This window comes from Corythoichthys intestinalis, chromosome 13, assembly GCF_030265065.1.
Source record: "Corythoichthys intestinalis isolate RoL2023-P3 chromosome 13, ASM3026506v1, whole genome shotgun sequence".
NCBI lineage: Eukaryota > Metazoa > Chordata > Actinopteri > Syngnathiformes > Syngnathidae > Corythoichthys > Corythoichthys intestinalis.
In genome coordinates, this window is record NC_080407.1 from 1702565 (window position 1) to 1725546 (window position 22982).

The 22982-nt window shown below is 41.5% G+C and overlaps 1 protein-coding gene across 4 annotated transcripts in view; it reads right to left on the reverse strand.

Moving 5' to 3' along the window:
• Window positions 1-22592, reverse strand: part of ppfia2 (PTPRF interacting protein alpha 2) — a 57447-nt gene extending 34855 nt beyond the window's left edge. For 3 of the 4 annotated variants that reach the window (XM_057854103.1, XM_057854105.1, XM_057854104.1), the window contains exons 1-2: window positions 22320-22592; window positions 18951-19206 (exon numbers count right to left, since the gene is read on the reverse strand). In XM_057854103.1, the coding sequence (XP_057710086.1) occupies window positions 18951-19199 (249 nt within the window). In that variant the 5' untranslated portion in view covers window positions 19200-19206; window positions 22320-22592. Of the gene's footprint in view, window positions 1-7551; window positions 7791-18950; window positions 19207-22319 lie in introns of those variants that run through there. The other variant, XM_057854106.1, reaches the window with a different exon arrangement.
• Between the last annotated feature and the right edge of the window lie 390 nt (window positions 22593-22982).

Sequence of the window (22982 nt, forward strand, 5' to 3'; positions counted from 1 at the left end):
AGGCAATCGTGCAAACATCTCGAGCAATTCCAGGATCATTTAAGCATAAGCGGAGTTTAAGGGGGGGCCAGGTCCCCCCCGGTAGCCAAAAAGTGTTATTGCATGTAATTGACTTTCCTATGTATATAAAAGTTGAATAGCAATAAAACTGCGACAAAAATGAATGAAATGAACAAAAAAAATATTTTTATAATGGGTCAAAATGATTTTTCGAACAGATCATGTGACGAGCATCTTATAGTCATTTGCTTGCATATTATTTTTTTTTAAAAATAGAGGAGGGCAATTTTATTTTTCAAATGATTTTTTTCTTTGTTTGAAAAATTTTTTTTTTTTTGATTGGAGCAACTTTTTGGGGGATTGAATGATTTAGACACAAATGTCACACAAAAAGGATTGCTAAAATCAAAGACTTTTTTCAAATGAAAAATTAAGTGTTCAAATGCAAAAATTTGAGTCTCAAATATTTTTTTACTATCAAAAACGTTTTTTCTCTGATTGAAATTTCTCTTTTTTTGATTGAAGTGATTTTTCTTCTGAAAATCTATATTTTTTGTTTTATGCAACTTATTTTTTGATTGAATAATAAAGACACAAATGTCCTAGCCAAATGTGGCCCAAATGCAAAACAACATTTCTTTAATCAAAAAAGTTGCTTCAACCGAAAAAAGGGACTTCAATCCAAAAAAAAAAAAAAAAAAAAAAAAATTTGAAAGAAAAATAGCTTTCAAATGCACTGTTTTGAGTTTCAAATTTATTTTTGCATTCAAACACATTTTTTTTGGATTGAAGTGACTTTTTTTAAAAATTTAAAATATATATTTTGATTGAACATCTTTTTTTTTAATTATATATTTTTTTTAACTTTTTTTGGATCAAATAATGAAGACACAAATCTACCTCCATATGGATCCGCCCAGGTGATACAATTTTTGACTGGGGTAACTACATTGGCACAACACCAGCGGGCGTACCATATTCAACGGATGACGATCTTGGCGAAAAGTATAGCTGTCCTAAGCAGCCTGATTTAGAAATCTCCTCAAAAATGACGGGAAACAAAAAAACAAACGCTAATTTTCAACTCATTACTATAACGCCGACGTAGGTTCTTATCACTGACGTCCATGGACGTGCAAATTTTTCCCCATTCATTTTCAATGGGGATTTTTTTCCCCACAAATCAACAGAAAATGACCAGATATCAATTGGACGTGTCCCCCAAACTTCCCCAATTCCATTGACGCTTATGAAGGGTGCCGCCATTGACGGCCATGGACGTCCAAATTTCCCATTCATTTCTAATGGCATTTTATCATGTTTTTTCATTCTATTGATGCCAATGTACTTGGATTCCATTGACGCCCATGTAAGTTGATACCATTGACGTCCATGGACGTCCAAATTCCCCCCCCCCCAAATCAACAGAAAATGACCAGATATCAATAGGACGTATCCCCCAAACTTCCCCAATTCCATTGACGCTTATGAAGGGTGCAGCCATTGACGGCCATGGACGTCCGAATTTCCCATTCATTTCTAATGGCATTTTATCATGTTTTTTCATTTTATTGATGCCAATGTACTTAGATTCCATTGACGTCAATGGACGTTCAAAATTTTTCCATTCATTTTTAATGGCAAAAAAAAATCAATATCCCCAAATCAACAGGAAATGACCAGATATCAATAGGACGTGTACCCCAAATGTCCCCGATTGCATTGACGCTTATGGAGGGTGATGCCATTGATGGACATGGACGTCCAATTTTCCCAATCATTTTTAATGGCGTTTGTTTATGCCATTGACTGTCATTATTTTCCATTCTATTGATAGAACTGAGTGGGGCTAAGATCTGTATCTCCACAGAGGAAAGACCCAGGTGTAATTTGTCCCGAAATTGCAGTTTTCTAGTTATAAATATTCTTGTAAGTTAATTTTATTGCTGACACTGCGTTTTGAGGTCATCGACATCTTGGGCCCCCCCTGCCCCAAAAGTCAAACTCTGCCTATGAATTTAAGTTGGTTCCCTTTGCAATTAGTCCTGTTTGGACTCACCGGGGTTGTTTATTGATCCTCGAGGGATTCGCTGCAGGAACGAGGCGGACGGTTAGGAATCGAGTATTTGGCCTTCCAAAAGTAGAACCACGTGATATCGGTTGCAGTCTATTAAGCTAATAGAAAGCTGAGAGATAAGGGGCGGGTCAGACATGGGTGTCCTCCTTACAGGACAATTCACTTTCTTGTGTCTCCCTAATTAAGTTGGCGACATCTATTGATCGGCCTCCGCCGTCCATCCGCGCTAAAGGTCACCACCTGCAGATTCCCGATCGGAGCTAACAGAGGCCGTTTTAGAAACGATAGGACCGCTCGCCGAACTTTAACGAGAGCGCGGGGCAATATCTCGCCGGCGAAAGCAAAGGCGGCGTAATTGAACATAGCCGGAATTTTATGAGGCCTGCATTATTCACGAGGGCGGCGGGCCGCTGTAATAATAGCGCAGCGGGATAGCTTGTAACGCGGCAACAAAAGCTGGCGGCGATTCCCAAACACGGCGCGAGTGAATCCGTCCGTGAGAATCCCGGAGAAGAGGAAAGGAGAGGAGGGGGTGTTTTAGTGCCAAGGGTGAGAGTTAATGACAGAGAAGACCAGACATCCCCCGGCGCTGCCTTTACGACAGACATAAAATAATAGAGCCGAGGAGGAGCGACGCGCATTTTCCGGTTCAGCATAGTGGACGGCAAAGGGCCGCCAGTGAGCCCACGTCTCCCAAAGGAGGTGTTTTTTTAGATCAGTGGTTCTTAACCCGGGTTCGATCGAACACCAGGTGTTCGGTGAGTAAGTCTAAGGCAGACATGTCCAAACTCAGGCCCGGGGGCCAAATGCGGCCCGTGGTCAAATTTCATCCGGCCCCCGGCCTCTGTCATAAAATCAATAACGTCTGGCCCGCACACAGACTTAATAAATTGGTCAGCAGTACTGCAACCAGCATTTCAAGTAGCTTACACATGAAATGCTGCTCCTTATTTACCCACTAAAAGTCAGCAGCACTTTAACCCTTTATTGCCAAATGTATCACATTTGATACACCTAAAATGTAATGATTTTGAGACTAATTTAGAATTTTGACATTTCTTTTTGAAAAAAAAAATGATGGATGCAAGTCTGGATGCATCTGCAGGTTCCATGAGGAAAAAAAAAAACATGATTTAGCATGGGTTATAGATATTAGAGCGCTTATTACACATATTCATTTTGACTTTTCTTTTTACAAATTTGAAAAATACGTTGCAGTAGGACCTTATTTTTCAAATTTTGGGACTCTCTGATAATTGCTTCATGTTGCAAGTATTTAAGGGCTAAGCAACATTACTCCGTGTGACCCATTACTTCCTTTTCTAAAATGGCGACAATCAACAAAAAAAAAGAAAGTTGACTGTGACGGCCGACGCTTCAAGGATAGGTGGAAATTGGACTATTTCTTTACCAAACAAGACATGCCGACATGTATGACAAGATTACAGGGAAGATACGCAGCAAGAAATTGAAGCAACCTGAAGCTAGTTTAATTTCACAGCAGTAGTATTTTGCAAGAGCTCGAGAGGCAAAAGAGAACGCCACAAAGGCTAGTTGCGAGATTGTTGAAATTCATTCATTAAAAAAATAATAAAGCAAATGTGACACACTGAATGGCTAGCTAAATTTTGCTTAAATATATTGTTCCACGTAAAGGACGTCAGCCAAGGTCGGCCCCCCACATGTTTACCACGCCAAATCTGGCCCCCTTTGCAAAAAGTTTAGACACCCCTGGTCTAAGGGGTTCGGCGAAGGTAAAAAAACGCAGAGCATGAATGAGAGAGCTGAGAATGAATGAATGCTAGTCCTTGATCTGATGGGAGGAGGAACTGGTTTGCTCAGTGGAAAGTTGACTTGCACTTGGCATGAGCGAATACAACAGACCAATGGGCAGCGATGCCTCAAATTTTGAGCTTTTTCTAAAACATGCTGTCAAAATGAGAATTTTGAATGGGAATTTGCTAAATTATTACATTGCTAGCTTAGAGATACTGGTTTTGAATTTGAAAAAAAAAAAAAAAGCTTTATTATCTAACTCTGAAAGGTTCGGTGACTCCACATGTGAAACCTGTGGGGTTCGGTACCTTTAGGAAGGTTAAGAACAAGGGCGCAGGTTTACATAGGGACGGTAGGGACATAACATTACCAACTTTTCAGGATGCTCAAATTATCCCCACCAACCTTTAAGCAACTTAATTTGCATCATATAATGACTTCCGTTATATAGGTCATTTAGATTGTCTTCTTATATGTTGTAAGGATAGAATTGATACTACAATTATTAAGTGAATTACAGTACTTTTATTATGTTCAGACTTACACTGACCCCCTTTTCACTCACTGAATGTGCAAGTCCATTTTTTCCTGTAAAACGCACGTTTGACTGCCTGATGACTTGACCCCCCCCCCCCCCCCACACACACACACACACCCATTCACAGCCCGACAGAAATACAACATGCCGCCTCCCCCGCCATCTTCAAAGATGTGGGATATTAGAAGTCTTTTTCTGCCAGCAGCATCCACTGTAAGTAATGTAAAAAGACGTCTATGTTGTGGAGGTGGGGAACACGCCACTAATTTCGCTACTGCTACAGCGCTTCAAGTTGATTTTACTCACCGAGATTTCTTGAAATAAGAAAACAGCTAGCTGAAAATAAGCTTAACAGACTTATTTTAAGCAAAAAGTTTGTGTATTTTATCTTAAAAGAAAAACTTGTTTGTCAGAAATGTTCTTAATTCAAGAATATTGTTCAAAACATTATTTGAATTTTTTTCTTGATTGAGCTGAAAAATGAACAACTTGTAGATGTATGGGCTCAATACAAACAAATAGCAATATTTACTTAAAGTAAGTGGAAGAATCTGACGCATTAAACTGTTAATTAGCCTTTAACACCCAAAAAAAGATGGAGAAAATTATTTGACACAGATTTAACAAAAATGATCAGATTAAGACGTTAAAAATTTGCAGTGTGAAAGTTAGTGTAGGTCAATACAGATTTATTTTGCATTAATCATTTAGCCTATTAATTAATTAGGTTCATATTGGTGAGAAATGTAGCCTTGACCCCCATTCACCAAATATGTTTGGTCTTATTAATGTCCTGTCCCCAGCAAAAAGTGTACATGCAGGTTATGCTGTTATATCGTCCCTACCTATATTAAGACCAAACCTACGCCCTTGGTTAAGAACCACTGTTTTAGATGTTCTACAATGTCATGGCTTTGTTTCTCGCAAGGTTAGAGGTTAAATTGTCATCGGATTACTGCTTAAACGGTACGACTGTCAAAACTAGCTTACTCTTGAGGAAATTTTCTGCCAAGTTCCCAGGTATTTTGACTGCTTACCCTTCCCCACGGTCTTGGCTTTCTTATGTCTGGCATGATGAGGTGAACTTGACCTGAGGCTAACGTCTATAACCATCAGAGAGTCAGAACCAGCTAAGTCCCTGACATATCCCCGTGCCTTTTTGCCAACCTTTTTCCAGGACAATGTGGCCACCCACACGGTCATGGCTTCCTTGTTGTTTGGCACATGAGACTGACTTGTCCTCAGGCGACTTGTTGGACTAGTCATTGTGCAGCAAATCAGTGGGCTTGTTTTTAGGTGATAATGTAGCCTAGTAGAAGGTCAGTGTGTGTTCTGCAAAGTTCTCCCGCCACACGTCCTTGGCTGGACAACTGCCGTAGTGTAGCGATTCCTCTGAAAATCATCTAGGATTTTCTCGTCTAGGATTGGACTGTCGGTTTCCAGGGTAAAGTGGCAGTCTTCCAGTTTTGGCAGGTTCTGTTTTTCATCTCAACGACTAGACTCCCTAATTCCAGGAAAACTTGCGAGTTTTTAGCAAACTGGACCATATTGACTGTTCGCTGGATCGTGATCTCGTAGGTATAGTACGGTATAGGTTCCTAGCATGTATCGCTAATTGGAGCAACTCGAACTGAAGAGATTCCCAAGTCACTGCGGCAATGTATAGATGTGCTCCAAAGCAATTTAGCATATCAAGGACGTAAATGACACAATGGCACCGAGGGTGGGCGGGGGGTGCTCTCGCATTCGAAAGCTCGCTCATCCTTTTAATCGCAGCGGAATCCATCAAAGTGGGTCAAACTGCATTGCCCATCTGCCCCGCGCGGATTTTAAACGCTGATTAAAAAAATAAATAGACAGAAAATAGGGCGAACGCCTCCTTGGCCTTGCAGTCAAGAGAGCAATTATACGCGTGTCGCCACGCATGCAAACAAAAAGGTCAAATGCTTCAATCTGTATAAATGTAGCCATTGATTAGGTCGGCACTCTTTTGCATACAGACGCCTTTTGCGCCCGTCTATCACACGGAGCTGATCGCTAAAGCACGGACCGAGACTGTCTGTCTTGATTGACAGCTGTCGCCGTCAAACAAGGGAGACGGGCGTTTTCAGTTCAAGGTCAGGATTCCGCCGTGTTAGCGCTCGGATGTCGGTACTTTTGGGGAATAAAAGAACAGTTAGAGCGACAATCCTCGTGTTGTTTTGTTGACTCTCTGTGGTGCTCCTTCGAGTTCGCAATTAAAGCCAATTCAATTGCAAAATGGAGGCGTTGCACTGGAGCGGAGATGATGAAGATATCCATCTCCGTTGGTGCGCACCCCCCCTCGCCCCATCCCCTCAGGCTGTGTGCAAACATGTTGCCATGCCAGAAGTGTCAGAGGAGGAGGCTCGTGCAGCAGCTGCGTCTACACGCTTCCTCCAAGAATCGGATTTGTGCTCATAATTTGAACAAAAAGCACTCAGCAATAATCCATCAATATTTCAGGATACTTTAGCCACGTGTGGACAAAATATGGACTAGGGTAACCTGAGACACACCTGGCCCAACATAACTTTCAGTACCATTGACGCCTATCGCCTTCAATGATTTAAAAATACAACAAAATTTGAGCTTTTTCTGTTAAATGGAGTAAATCAACAATTTCATGACTGATATTACAAAGACTGCCACCGTCGGCATTTTTAAAAAACAACGATGATTTTTTTTGTGTGTGTGTGTTTCGGTTGTTTTTAGTTGGATCGTTGTTTATAGAATCGGTGTATCGTAACACCCATACTAGATATTAAAAAAAATTAAATACAAAATCCCACAAAAAGTAAACAAAACTGAATTCAAGTCAAGAAGCTCCTTATCATATGATACAATAACAATTCTTGCATGCAAGCCGATCAATATGCGATGACGCGACCTGATTGTTATACATGCAGATAGAGATCAATACAGGCCACCACACTGTCTCAGCATGACAATCAAACCAACCAACTGAGATTCCGGACTTTCATCTCACAGCAAAAGTGGTGTCAAGTTTTTTTTTGTGTTTTTTTTTAACCACGATGCACTTTTGGCGCCACATTTAAATATGACAATCAATATCTCATCGTCATGCATAATTCCTAAATTTGGCCGGCGATCACGGGAGTGTCAAAGTCACGTGACTCGCCTGGAAGGTGTAGAACCTGGTGCCGTTGGGCGGGTGCGCCTTGGAGCAGTTGCTCCCCGCGCTCACGTCGGAGAAAATCATAATCCCGTACCGAGATCAGTCCATGATCGCCGTCGAGCGAACAAAAGAGCGACGACCACAAAAAGCCACGCGAGCACGCGCACTAGGCGTGCCCGCGCGACCCGCCCGAATCTTCCATGTGGTGCCGCCGAGTCGCCCGCGGCTCCGGGCTCGTCGGACTGATGCTGCGGAGGCTCTGCGCGAGCGCGGATCGAGCAAATAGACGACCCCCTCACCCCACCCACTTGCGCGCTTCATCCTCACCGACCAATCAGCAGGGAGAGCATCGACGGCATGCACGAGCACATGACACCAATACGATAAATAGGAATTCAAAGCTTTCCAAAAGTCGCCAAGGTGAATTATTATCTCATTTTCATGTCGAATAAAAGAACACAATGAATAGATGAAGACAAATATGCACGGAAAAGCAGCAGAGGGCGCCAGAAACAAACTTTGCTCTGACAGCAGGATAATGCATTTCAAGACATTATTTCAAAAATAACTTCCAATATTTTGGGAAAATATGTAATGTATTTACTCATTGGCTGCAATTGGGAGGGCTGACCGCAATCGCTGCCAGTCGTAATAAATTGGACGTCTTTCGTCGTCAATGGCAGTCAATGAGTTAAACACATCTTTTTTTCTTTTCTTTTTAATTTTCAGCTAATGCATCATCAAACAATTCCTCCCACCATTGCTCTGGACTTTATTTTCAACTTGGGCCTCATCAGTCAAGCAGCGGGCGACGAGCAGGAGGAAATCTCATAAGTTTCTCATTAACGCCCCCTATGAAGGATCGTGCTGGCATTTTTTAAAAACAAAATAAGAGGGACTTTTCTCCTTGCATGGGAGTCTAACAAGGTTTGGAGGTGGGGGGGGAGGGAAGAAAATGTGGACATAAATCCACGTTAGTTTCCAAAATGTGGTTAGGGGCCTGAAAAAACTGCGTAACAGCTGAATTGGACTTTTTCTTGCTCGGAAATTAAAGGAGTTTTGCATACCCTCCTCACCAAGGACGTAGGTTTGCATAGGGACAGAAGGGACAAAACACTTCCCACTTTTCAGGATGCTCAAATTGTCCCCACCAACTTTTAAGCAACCTTATATGTGTTGTATGCAAGGGCGTAGGTTTGCATAGGGACGGTAGGGACATACCAACTTTTCAGGATCCTCAAATTGTCCCCACCAACTTTCAGGCAACCTTATTTGTATTGTATAATGAGTTCAGTTATGTAGGTAATTTCGATATTCTTTTTTATCCATTGATAGAATTGACCCTACTATTATTAAGTGATATATTTACATTATTTTCAGACTTACATTTACCCCTTTTCACTTGCTGAATGTGCCAGACCATTATTATTTTATTTAACCTCATATGCACGTTTGATTGGCTGATGACATGCCCCCCCCCCCACTCACACACATATACAAACATGCACACCCACACAGCCCCGACAAATATACAACATGTCGACAACAGGAGGGGTATTAGAAGTTTTTTTCAGCCAGCAGCAGCTACTGTAAGGAATGTAAAAGACGTCAGTGTTGTGGGCATGGGAAACATTACTAATTTTGCTACTGAAAATCCGACCTGCATCAGACTTGGCATAACATTCAACTTGGTGAACATGCTAACCTACAAAATTCGAGTGGGTAGGTGCTTAAAAATGTCCTGTATGTGTTTTCTGCTGTTGACATTATGAGTTACAGACAATGTTGAGTGGTCTAAAGACAAATGTTTATTTTTTTTGCATTCCTGGACAGTTAAGAGATTATTAATAGGTTTGTATTTATTGTGTATGTTGAATTTGCTTATAAAATCCAGAAATTTATTCAGGAAGTTTTCAAAAATGTTTCTTTAGTAGTTTTTGAAAACATAGGTTTGAATCAAACGGTGTATCACCTGAACCAATACACATGAAAGTATAAGTCAAAACAGATTTATTTTGCATTGATCATTTGGCCTGTCAATTAATTAGGTTCGTATTCATGAGAAATGTAGCACTGACCCCCGTTCACCCAATCTGTCCCTTCCTTAGCAAAATGTGTACATGCAGGTTATGCTGTTATATCGTCCCTACCAATGTTGAGACCAAACCTACGCCCTTGGTTGTATGATAACTTCAATTATATAATGTTGGTCATTTAGATTGTCTTCTCATTTGTTTTAAATGTGAATTGTTTTCATTATGTTCAGATTACATGTATCTCTTCTCACTTGCTGAATGCACCAGTCCATTTTTTCCTCCTAAATGCACATTTGATTGGCTGATGACTTGACCCCCCCCCCCCCCATTACACACACACTAGATATTAGAGGTTTTTTTTTTCAGCCAGCAGCAGCCACTGCACAAAATGCAAAAAAGACATCAATGTTGTAGTAGTGGGGAACACACCACTAACTTTGCTACTGAAAGTCCGATCTGCATCAGAGTTAGCATAACATGAAACAGTGTGAACTTGGTAACCTGCAAAACTCGAGTAGGAAGCTGCTTAGAGAGAAGTGTCCTCCTTTAGTTGTTTTCTACTGTTAACATTAATTAAACTGTGAGAGATGCAGCGAACCGAGTTTTACCCCCTTCTCCCCAATTTTACTTTTTATTTTATGTATGTGGTCTTAAAGCAGCCCACAGGAGCTTTCTTTGTTTTTTTTGAGTTGGGCTGTGCTTGACGACAAAAGTAGTAGTGTTTTACCTGCTGGAGGGCTCCACTTTTATTTTATTTTTTGTTATTCCCTGACAAAGAAGGTTTTTTACAGTTATATTTAATATCTTTATTCAGACAATGTGGAGTGGTCTTAAGACAAATGTTTATTGTTTTGCATTCCTGGGTACTTAAGAGATTAATAACCAAGCTTGGATTTATTGTGTATGTTAATATAATTGATGTTCAAATAATGCAAATTAAATTTGCTCATAAAATGCGGACATTTTTCCTGAAAGTTTTAAGTATTTTTATGAAAACAAAGGTTTGAATGAAACGGTGTAGGCTGAACCAGTACACATAAAAGTATAAGCCAATAAAGATTTATTTTGCATTGATGATTAAGATATCCCGTCCCCAGCAAAAAGTCTACATGCAGGTTATGCCATATCGTCCCTACCAATGTAAAGAACAAACCAACGCCCTTGCTCCTCACTATCTGAACAATTTATAAACTGCTTGGAGGTCATTTGGAATCATTACTGAATAAAGCAGTGACTTTAAAAGTCGAATGACGCTCTCTGCTGGACAAAAATGGCATAGCAACAGGCGCAACATTCTGCAATTTGCGAATGAATGCTTCTGAATACGCAGTACATTTTGTGAAAAAGAGCCTTTTCACTCCATTTGGTACAGTATACAGATATTAAAACATACTGTAGTCGTGTCTCTGAATCAAAGTTATTGTAAAACAATTATTACAAAACAATTATTTAAAATATTGTTTAGCCGGTTGCAATACCAAATATGGCCACAAGACGGCAGCATCTAATTAGAATTTAACAACGTTTGTCAAATTTCAGTTCAATAATATCATAGATTGACGGCGTTGGACGGCCCAATCCATTTGAACTGGGAGATCTGGCGGTAAATCACGTTTCAGTTCCATTGATAGCAATTGACGTCCAATCCGTAGGAACTGGGAGGGTTGGCAAGGATGGAATTATTGCTGCCAGCCATCTTAGTTCAAACAGATTGGACGTTAGTGAGTTAACAATGTTTGTGCAAGATTTGCAAACTGAATAGTGATGAAATATAGCTCTTTTCCTTATCTCATTTGTAGAACTTTGAAAATAAAATGGTTAAAAATATCAGCTGGATGCTAATTTTAGACGCCCCTCTCGGGAGGAGTCAATATGAAATAGTATTTTTCTTTGGTTGGGCTGTCATCAATGTGCAGCGCCTGTATCCATGAGTCAAATGAGTCATGAAAAGACTTTGGAAAGTAGTGATTGTTAGTTTTTGGTTTATTTTTTTGGGGGCACGGGTCTTGATTTTTGCCAAATTTAGTAAAAAAGGACTTTCTCATATATAAATTACTACTCATTACTTTGGAATTTAAGAATTTTGCCATCACAATTTGCAGTACTTTTCAGCGCGTCAATTATTCTCACATTTCTTGCATTTCATCTCCGGTCGTGTCTCACCAGAGGCGACTTTCGGCCGCGACCTACTTTTTATTCGCCGTCACTCACGCGGCCGTGTGTCACGCCTCGCTCGTTCACTCTCCAACCTTCTGCAGAGACGCGGTATCTTTCCGGCTGGCCGATTTAGCGCAAAGGCATCGAGCGTTAACGGTGCAATAGCACCCTTTTGCCTGTGATGCTCACATGCCGCCGCCGCCGCCGCCATCAAACGCAGCCTTGTGGTGAGAAACAATGGCGACATTTTTTGCATTGAGCGGGTGACTCGCAGCCTCGAGACGATGCTTTTCAACAACTCTTCTTGTTGTGAATGTCGGGGAAAAATTAACTCATTTCACTGCCAACCCAGGTTTATGTATAGTATACGCAGGGTATGTGCTGTGGTAGTTGGGCAAATTTCTATTAAAACTATGGCTGTCAAAATTATCGCGCTAACGGGCGGTAATTAATTTTTTAAATTAATCACGTTAAAATATTTGACATAATTAACGCACATGCCCCGCTCAAACAGACTAAAATGACAGTACAGTGTAATGCCTGCTTGTTAGTTAGGTTTTGGTGTTTGGCGCCCTCTGCTGGCGCTTGCGTCCAACTGATTTTATGTGTTACACCATGAGTGAGCATGGTGTAATTATTGACATCAACAATGGCGAGCTACTGGTTTATTTTTTGAGTGAAAATTTTACAAATGTTAATAAAACGAAAACATTGAGAGGGGTTTTAATACAAAATTTCTATAACTTGTACTAACATTTATCTTTTAAGGACTACAAGTCTTTCTATCCATGGATCGTTTTAAGAGAATGTTAATAATGTTAATGCCATCTTGTTGATTTATTGTTATAACAAATACAGTACTTATGTACCGTATGTTGAATGTATATATCCGTCTTGTCTTATCTTTCCAACAATAATTTACAGAAAAATATGGCATATTTTATAGATGGTTTGAGTTGCGATTAATTACGATTAATTAATTTTTGAACTAATTAACTCGATTAAAAATTTTAATCGTTTGACAGCCCTATTAAAAACACCCGAGTTAAGTCCACTTTTGAAACACCCCTCGATGGTACGTAAGAGTCAATTACGTCGACCCCCCTCGAGGCGACGCCCGCATGTCGTTCACGCCGCGTTAGCTCGCCGTCACGTGATCAGGAGTGACATTCGCCGGGTTGCTGCGATGGACGCCCAAGGCAGCGGGCGGGCGGCATCTGGACCGATGGAGGATGCTCCATATGAAATATTTCTTGTGTACAAATTTATAAAACGTCAGTACTAAAAGTAGTACAATTCTGTCTTGACATTGCAAGCGAGAGAAAGAGAGCGAGAGACAGAGAGCGGCCTTGTCCCCTCCGCCGCCACCGATGACATCATGTTCTATTCCCGGCGTTCAAATGGAGCATTCAGAGGTGAGCGAGGACCCGAGAGCTGATCTCAGAGCAGCTCGTCGTTTCCCGGCGCTCACCTTGATGGCTCGCTACGTCGAGCTTGGCGGGGAAATCGACAAAATACTGTACGTACGGTTTGACAAATGACCTTTTCTGACAAGCTGAATTTGTTCCATGAGCGTGCTCGTTCCTCGTCTTACTAGACCAAGATTCTTGGAAAACCTAAAATCATTGCAACAAAGGAAATGGCTGACTTGAGTGAGTCTTCTAGAGATGTTTTTGTGGGTCTACTCATGATCGATAGTAGGAGTGGGAACCTCTTGTTACCTCACGATACAATTTGCGACACAAAGCTCACGATTACGATCTTACGATTATCAATATATCGGTCAGGAAATCGTTCTAGGATATTCTACAAACAACTAATAAACAGAAAAACAAGCTTCTGCTGTGAATTGGAATGAGATTATCACTAGTAGACGTCCGATCCATTTGAAGTGGGAGGGTGGCAGCGAATGATTCGCTGCCATCCCTCCCACTTCAAACGGATCGAACGTCTATGGCCGTCATTGGCAGCCAATGCCAGGCAATGAGGTCATTTTGGGCCATTTAAGGTCATTTACCTGTTGATTTTCAGTTACTTCCTGTTGAATTGGGGGTATTTTATCGGTCACTTCCTGTTTATTTTGAGTTACAGAACAGGAAGTGACCTGGGAATCACCCAAATGATTAGGTAGTGACTCAAACTCGACAGGAAATGACCTGTAAATGAACAGCAAGTGGCCTGTAAATGCCCCGAAAAATCGTACAGATTGACTGCGAATGCTCTGGTGTCGAATTAGTGCTGCAACGATTCATCGATTAACTCGAGTATTCGATTAGAAAAAAAGATTCAAATTAAATTTTGCTGCTTCGAGTATTCGTTTAATTAAAATGGAGTTGTAATGGTTTGTTTTGAAAGTGTTTGCATTTATGGATTTGGGTGGATACACAGTCCTCTCGTCGACCTCATTTCACATAGCTGAATCCATCTGCTCCCTGTTAAGACAAACATAAGTTATTGTTTGAGCTAATTATTTTTTTGAATCCATTCGTAATTTAGTTTAAAGGTATATTTAGCCATTTTTTTGTGGGAATAAGTGTCTGAGGCATTTGTTAAGAGCATTGTAAAAAAGCGTTAGCACGTTATAGCATTTAAGCTGGCGGACTTTTGCTATGTATTGTCCAATTGTTCTTTTTTTGTACATAGATCCTCTTTTTTTTTTAAATATAACGTGTGAGGCTCAGCTCAGGAATTTTAATTTTTGATGTCCCTTATCCGATTACTCGAAATAAATAGTTCATCGATTACTACTAAAATAATCGATAGCTGCAGCCCTATTTCGAATGAACGAACGTTCCCAGTCTAAATGGATTGGGCGTCGAGCACCGTCAATGGTAGGCAAGTTACCTGAGACACTATTATAGTGGAAGATTTTGGTAGCAACTTGTTGGTCCCTTTTTTTAAAAAAAAAAAACAATATCTCGATTCTTGGCAGGAGCATATCGATAACCTTTTGGGATACAAAATATCGTGATAAATCACCATTTCGATATTTTGTCACACCCCTAATGGATAGGTCTACTAAGTTTCATCATGACACATCAAATGAGCTTTTAGGTGCAACAATGATCAAATTACAGTTTTTTTCCCAGACTATAAGGCGCACTGGAGAAAAACAAAGGAATTTAAGTGCGCTTTATTGTCCAAAAAAATTCAGTCATCGACAACTATTTTGATGATCGACACATTGTTGACCGAAAAATGTTTCTAGATTGAACTATTTGTAGCAAGTCTTTTTTGTAGGACTCACAACAGCAAATGGTTTTGCCTGCGGCATCAATTTTGCTGAATCATCTTCCTCACACGTGTTTCTTTCATGAGAACGAAACCAAAGACAGACTACAACCAACACTTTGGCGCCGGACGGACGACGTCGTTCCCGCCCGTCCGTTTCGGCGGGCCGGCCGATCTTTCACCTTAATTAGACCTTAACCTTTCTCGCCGTATCGATCGTTCGCCTTTGTCGGGACAGCTCCGGACGCCGCCGGAGATTAAAGGCTCGCTCAAACGCGAGAACAATCGATGCTTGTCAGAAAATAAACTACACGGCGGCGTCTCGCTCATCTTGTGATGCCAGCTGACGGGCCTGGGGGGGTAGATTAAGATCCAGATTCTGTTCTGGTCCCAACGCCGACAGAAGTAGAAGTGGGAATCCCTTGGTACCTCACGATAGTATACGATTTGCGATACAAAGCTCACGATAACGATGATCTGACGATTTAGTGATACAACGATTTTCGATACATTGGTCAGGAAATCGTTCTAGGATATTCTACAAACAACTAATAAACAGAAAAACAAGCTTCTGCTGTGAATTGGAATGAGTTTATCACTAGTAGACGTCCAATCTATTTGAACCGGGAGGGTGGCAGCGAATGAACATTACGTCCAATCCGTTTGAAGTGGGAGGGATGGCAGCGAATGAACGAATGTCTATGGCCGTCAGTGGCAGCCAATGCCAGGCAATGAGTAATTTTGGGCCATTTAAGGTCATTTACCTGTTTATTTTCAGTTACTTCCTGTTAATTTGGGGGTATTTTATGGGTCACTTGCTGGTTATTTTGCGTTACAGAACAGGAAGTGACCTGGGAATATCCCAAATGAATAGGCAGTGACTCAAACTCAACATGAAACGACCTGTAAATGACCTAAAATGAAAAGCAAGTGACCTGTAAATGCCCCGAAAATTCGACCGAATGACTGTAAATGCTCTGGTTTTGAATGAACAAACATTCCCAGTCTAAATGGATTGGGCGTCGAGCACCGTCAATGGCAGCCTTTTTCTTAATTTTTTTCAATTGACACCTTTTTAAAACGATATCTCGATTCTTGACAGGAGCATATTGCTAACCTTTTGGATACAAAGTATCACCATATATCACCATTTCGATATTTTGTCACACCCCTAGACAGAAGGTTTAATGAAGAAACGCGCCAACCCTTGTGATTGGCCAATTATTCCTGTCCTACTTCTTGGAATAACAAGATGAATTGCGCCACTGACAGCAATTGACATCCAATCTATTTGAAACGCAAGGCTTGGCAGTAGGGCTGCAGCTATCGAATTTTTTAGAAGTCGATTAATCAACAGACTAGTTTGTTCGAATACTCGAGTAAGGAACATGAAAAATTAAAATACCTGAGCTGAGCCTCAAACGGTATATTTAAAAATAAAATAAAATTGAGGATCTATGTACAAAAGAACAATTGGCTAATTTACATAGAAAAATTTGTCTAGTTTAAAAGCTATGAAATGGTAAAGTTTTTTTTACAATGCTCTTAACAAATGGTCCAGACAAATATTCCCACAAAAAACTACCTGAGCTGAGCCTCAAACGGTACAAATTGTTTAAAAAAAAGAAAAGAGGATCTGTGTACAACAAAAGAATAATTGGCCAACTTAAATAGAAAAAGTCCACTAGCTTAAATGCTATAAAAAATTTATTTATTTATTATTATTTTTTTTTTACAATTCTCTTAACAAATGGTTCAGACACTTATTCCCACAAAAACTGTTAAATATACCAATAAACTGAATTATGAATGCATTAAAAAACATTAGGTCAAACAAAAACTAAGCTTACGTTGGTCTTAACAGGGAGCGGTTGGATTCCGCCATGTGAAAAGAGGCAGACCACAGGACAGTGTATCCACCCTAATTAATAAAACTAAATGCAAACACTTTCAAAATAAACCATTACAACGCCACTATAATTAAACGAATACTCGAAGCAACAAAATTTAATTTGAATTTTTTTTTCTAATCGAATACTCGAGTTAATTGATTAATCGTTGCAGCACTACTTGGCAGCAATAAAATCAATTCCAGCAGGTGCACATAACTCGTCTATGATCATCACGTGACCAAAGAGAAACAAAATCACCACCATTACTGGAGTAAAAATCAAGCAAAGAGTGAATACATGGTGATTTTTTCCGCATCTTAATCTCGCACTAAAGCTGTGAAACATGCCCAGATTACACAAATATGTCAGAGGCAGTGAAAAGTGAGCCGTTTTCCTGGTTTCCCCTTCAACTGCCAGTGAATAAACTACAGATCCGGATGCCAACATTCCGTCAACTGCCGGAGACGGGTTCACAATTTGCTGCCAAGCAAATTGATGGCCTTCGCGTTGCACGTTCCGCTCGACGATTAGCGCGATGAACGGGACAAGCGGGAAGCAAAACGCTCCTTTAGAGAGGGTGGGGGGTGTCCCTCAAGGCCCTTCGCACACCCTCTCCCGCTCTTGGTACAGTAGAGTGCTCAGCAGAGCGGCGCGCAGCCTGCGACAGCGTGATAGCATACAAGCTGGCCTCCGCTGGCGTCCTTGGCCACAGTGCCTTTATTTCGCCCTCCGGGGTGCGTGGCGACATCCGCGCGGATCCGTCGCCATGACGCCGGGGTCGGCCCGGGACGGTGACGCGGAGACGTGAGCGGCGCCAGTGCTGTCAGTAAGCGCGATCGCATTCAGAAGAGGGCAACGGCGAGGCTCCCAAACGAGGCCAGTCGGGTCACCAAAATGGAACGGATGTAGTGGCACGATAACATGCAGTGTATGGGCAAAACTAATTATTTATTGTGGTCAACTGCAATAATCTAAAAATACGTGGTTCCCAGCTCTACAGTGCTGATATTTCTTAAACAAAACCAAGGGCGTAGGTTTGCATAGGGATGGTAGGGACATAACACTAGCGACTTTTCAGGATGCTGAAATTGTCCCCAGCAACTTTTAAGCAACCTTATATGCATTTTATAATGAGTTTAGTTATATCGGTCATTTAGATTGCCTTCCCATATGCTGTAAGGATAGAACTGACCCTACCATTATCAAGTGATTTTTTAAAAATTAGGTTCAAACTTACATTTACCCCATTTCACTTGCTGAAGTTGCCAGTCCCCCCCCCACCCTCAAATGCACGTTTGATTGGCTGATGACTTGACCCACCCCCGACACCCCCCCACACACGCGCACAGCCCCGACAGAAATACATGTCAACATGATACTGCCGCCTCCGCTCCTTTCTAAGAAAGGGATGTTAGAAGTTTTTTTTCGGCCAGCAGCAGCCTCTATTAGTAACTTAAAAATACGCCAATGTTGTGGCGGTGAGAAAAACACCACTAATTTTGCTTCTGAAAGGCCGACCTGCATTAGTTAGCATAACATTAAACTGTGTGAAGTTACTAACCTGTTAAACCCGAGTAGGAAGCTGCTTAGAGAGAAGTGTCCTTCTGATTGTGTTTTCAACTGTTAACGTGAATTAAACGGTGAGAAATGTAGTGAAGTGTCCTGGAAACTATAGAACTAGTTACTAGAAAAACGTGAGCAAGAAGCTGTTTAGAGAGAGAGGGGTGCTGCATAACCTCATTTGTTGCTCACACAACACAACATAATCATAGTTAACTATGGACATAAAAAAATGTTTTTATTGGATGCCGCGAGCTACCCACACTAGCATTGTGATCGACTGGTCGATTGTGATCGATGTCATGAGCACCTCTGATTCATCGTATTAATTAATCAGGTTCATGTTTGTGAGAAATGTAGCCCTGACCCTCGTTCACCCAGTTTGTTGGGCGTTATTAATGTCCCATCCCCAGCACAAAGTATACATGCAGGTTATGTTGTCATATTGTCCGTACCAATGTTGAGACCAAACCTACGCCCTTAAACAAAAACAGCCCTACGCTAGAAAAGCTAAGAGTTGCATTACCTGCGGCAAGGCGGAGCTGAGCTGCCTCTGTAGCGAATCTCGGTCGTAGATGACGTCCTGCAGGTGCTGTTGTGACAGGCCCAGGCTCTCCTGCGTCTCCCTCAGCGTGTCCAGCAGGCGGTCCCGCTCGTCCAGCATGTTGACCATCAGCTGCTCGAAATGGGAGTCCGGGTCGGAAGAGCCGCTCTGCGAGCCGCGCTGGCTCAGCGCCGTGTCCTCGCTGATGGTGGGCATCACTTCGCACATCATCTTGGCGCTGTGCCCCAACAACCATCGTCAAAACAAAAAGAAAAAACTTTCAACGGTTAGACTGCGATAACTTCTGAAGGCTTGTTCCCGAATCAAACCAATTAAAACTGACTGACAGCTAGTTAAACGGTGCTATCCGAGAGGGCGCATAACAAGTGAATTTGGCCTAGATTCACCACTTGGGATGGAAATTCCACGTGATCGCGAGTCTAAACCAGACACTTCCTTCACTGCCGGCTGACGGCCACAGACGTCCAATCCATCTCAACTGAACGTCCCAGTTCAAATGAATCTGTCAGCGTCAATAGCAGACAATGTGTTAAAGAATAAAACTAGGGGTGTGACAAATTTTTTTTTTTTTAATAGGGCTGTCAAAATTATCGCGTTAACGGTCGGCAATTAATTTTTTAAATGAATCATCACGTTAAAATACTTGAAGCATTTAACGCGCATGCCCCGCTCAAACAGATTAAAATGACAGCACAGTGTCATGTCCACTTGTTACTTGTGTTTTTGGGTGTTTTGTCGCCCTCTGCTGGCGTTTGGGTGCGACTGACTTTATGGGTTTCAGCACCATGAGCATTGGGTAATTATTGACATCAACAATGCCAAGCCACTAGTTTATTATTTGATTGAAAATTTTACAAATTTAATTTTATTATTATATATTTATTATTAATGTATTAATTTTATTAAAACGAAAACATTAAGAGGGGTTTTAATTAGGGCTGTCAAAGGTAATTAATTTTTTAAATTAATCACGTTAAAATATTTGACTCAATTAACGCACATGCCCTGCTCAAACAGATTAAAATGACAGCCGTGTAATGCCCGCTTGTTACTTGTTTTTTGGTGTTTGGCGTCCTCTTCTGGCGCTTGGGTCCAAATGATTTTATGGGTTTGGGGAGTGAGCATGGTGTAATTATTGACATCAGCAATGGCGAGCTACTAGTTTATTTTTTGATTGAAAATTTTACAAATTTTATTAAAACGAAAACATTAAGAGGGGTTTTAAATATAAAATTTATATAACTTGTACTAACATTTATCTTTTAAGAACTACAAGTCTTTCTATCCATGGATCGCTTTAACAGAATGTTAATAATGTAAATGCCATCTTGTTGATTTATACTTATGTCCAGTATGTTGAACGTATATATCTGTCTTGTGTCTTATTTTTCCATTCCAACAATAATTTACAGAAAAATATGGCATATTTTATATATGGTTTGGATTGGGATTAATTACGATTAATTAATTTTTAAATTGTGGTTTGACAGCCCTAATTTTTATATTAAATTGCCTTTCAAGATGACATATCTGTTCAATGTGTTGGATTTTATCAAGTAAATTTCCCCCAAAAATGCAACTCATACTCTGGTGCAACTTATGATTTTTTTCCTCTTCGTTGGGCATTTTATGGCTGGTGTGACTTATACTCAGGTGCGACTTATAGTCCGAAAAATATGGTCCCTCTTAGCCTGGCATTGGCTGCCGCTGACGGCCATAGACGTTCAAATGGATTGGACGTCTACTAGTGATAAACTCATTCCAATACACAGCAGAAGCTTGTTTTTCTGTTCATTAGTTGTTTGTAGAATAGCCTAGAATGATTTTCTGACCAATGTATTGATAATCGTTGTATCGCTATATCGTAAGATCATCGTTATCGTGAGGTACCAAGCGGTTCCCACTCCTAAATAATACGTTTGTATTTTTCTGACTATAAATTGTATATATTGTCGTATAATCCCAATAACAGCTCTCGTTAGCGTCTACAAGAACCGTCGATTCCGTCAATCGCCCCTTACTAATCTCATTAATGACGCTAACATTTGCGCACGCAGATAAGCGGCAGTGCACAAAAAAAATAAAAGCGACGCCGTCCTCGACTGTACATGAAAAGCTGCCGCGCTGCCGCTTTGGAGATAAGCGAACGGGAGGAAAGGACGCGGTACTGAACGACGTTTCGTCAACGTTCGGCAAAGACATCCAATGAATGTTAATTGAAGGCAACCAAAGTGTCGACTCAAAAGAGGGGAGATTGTAAATCAATTGACTGACTTTAGCCGAAATGGGTCGTAATGTCCTGGCGATACAATACGAGCCGCTCTGCTAATGTTTGAATGTGTTTTTGTGAATGGATGGAGAAGATTGGAACAGCCTCTCAAAAGCAGAGGACTCTGCCAACAACAACCTGTCAAATAGCGCCAGGATCATGCGAGGACAGAATTTGCATGCTGAGAGTCTGACCTGTTACTATTTGAATGAAATAGCCAATTAGGAATTAGGATTATTGCCGGCATTAAAAAAAAAAAAGTTTGGTCATGAGACAAAAGTGGCAGAACATGTACTTGGAGACTTAAAAATCAAGTGTAGTAATTCTTTGGAGCATCACCCAACATGTACACATTGTTTACCTGTGAGCGTCCCATTACTTCCGTGTCATTTCCTGCACATAAATATGTAAATCAGCTATATAATTTGGACAAAGGTATTGGGACATGACGCAAACACACATGCAATTACTGTGTGCAATGACAGGATAGTACTGTACTGGGACACGCACAGGAAGTGAACGTACACGCACACATTTCCTGTCAGGCTATTTGAATGAATGAACATTACACACATAAGCGTACGCGCACGTGCGCCGGAGGCTGAATGGCTGCGAGGGACCGTCGACGTCATTACGTTCAACACACATGACTATACGTACACTATCGGGCCGTTTTAACTCCGGCTACCATTGAAGGTCGTAGACGTCCAATTCCTTTGGATGGGCAGCGATCATTCGATTGCTGCCAAGCCCCTCCCAGTTCAAAGGGATTAGACGTCTATTGCCGTCAATGGGCGTTTTTAAAAAATACCGACCACAACACGTGTCCCAATACTTTTGTGGTTATGACACAGCTTCACACACACTGTCACTACTGCTGGTTTGTGTGTGCGCTAAAATAATAGCTGGGGGGGTTGAGAGTGGGGGGGGGGGTGTGCTTGGCTATTGTCTCAAGTGCATTACATCATGCCCCCCCACCTCAATTGCCCCCCTCCCCGCAATGTCATGCACACACACGCACGCACAATCACCTTGGCGATGTAGGTCAGGAGCGCGCTTACCTCGCGTGCAGGCGCGTTCACGCCGCCGACGTCGTCTGCAGCTCACGCACGCGTTTCCAATCTAAAAGGGGGGGGGGGGGGGGGGTTTAAAAAACCAAAGCTGGCCTGGCGTGAGGAAGGCGCGGCCGGCGTGCTTCCGCCGCCGACACCACCACCTTCATCATCATCGTCATGGTCACGAAGGAAGCGTCCGCGACGACATGGTTCCGGTGTCGCTTGACGGCCAAGAAGAGCTCGAGGAAGAAGAGGAGGAGGATGAGGAGGCGAGCTGGGAGAGACCATTGAGGGAGGGGGAGGAGGAGGGATGGGGGGAGTCTTAAAGTTGCAGCTGTGCTTTTCATCCTCATTAAGGGAGACAGCCAATCAGGAGGCTAGGGACACTTGATTAGGAACACCCCCGTGCAGATGCTCACTTCCAGGGGTGGAGGGGAGGGGATGCTGCAAGGTTTGATGACAGGTTGTCAGAATATTAGGAACATGACATATTGCTTTTCTTTTTAAGTGACTGAGTGTTGTATTCACGTTTGATTGAGAAAAAAAAAAAAAACGATTTATTAAAAAATCTATAATATTACAGTCCAGAATTCAAATAAACCACTGGTCAACAAAAAATTGTTCTTATGTAGTTTTAGAGTTCTGAATCCATTCTTCCCTTTAAGCGCA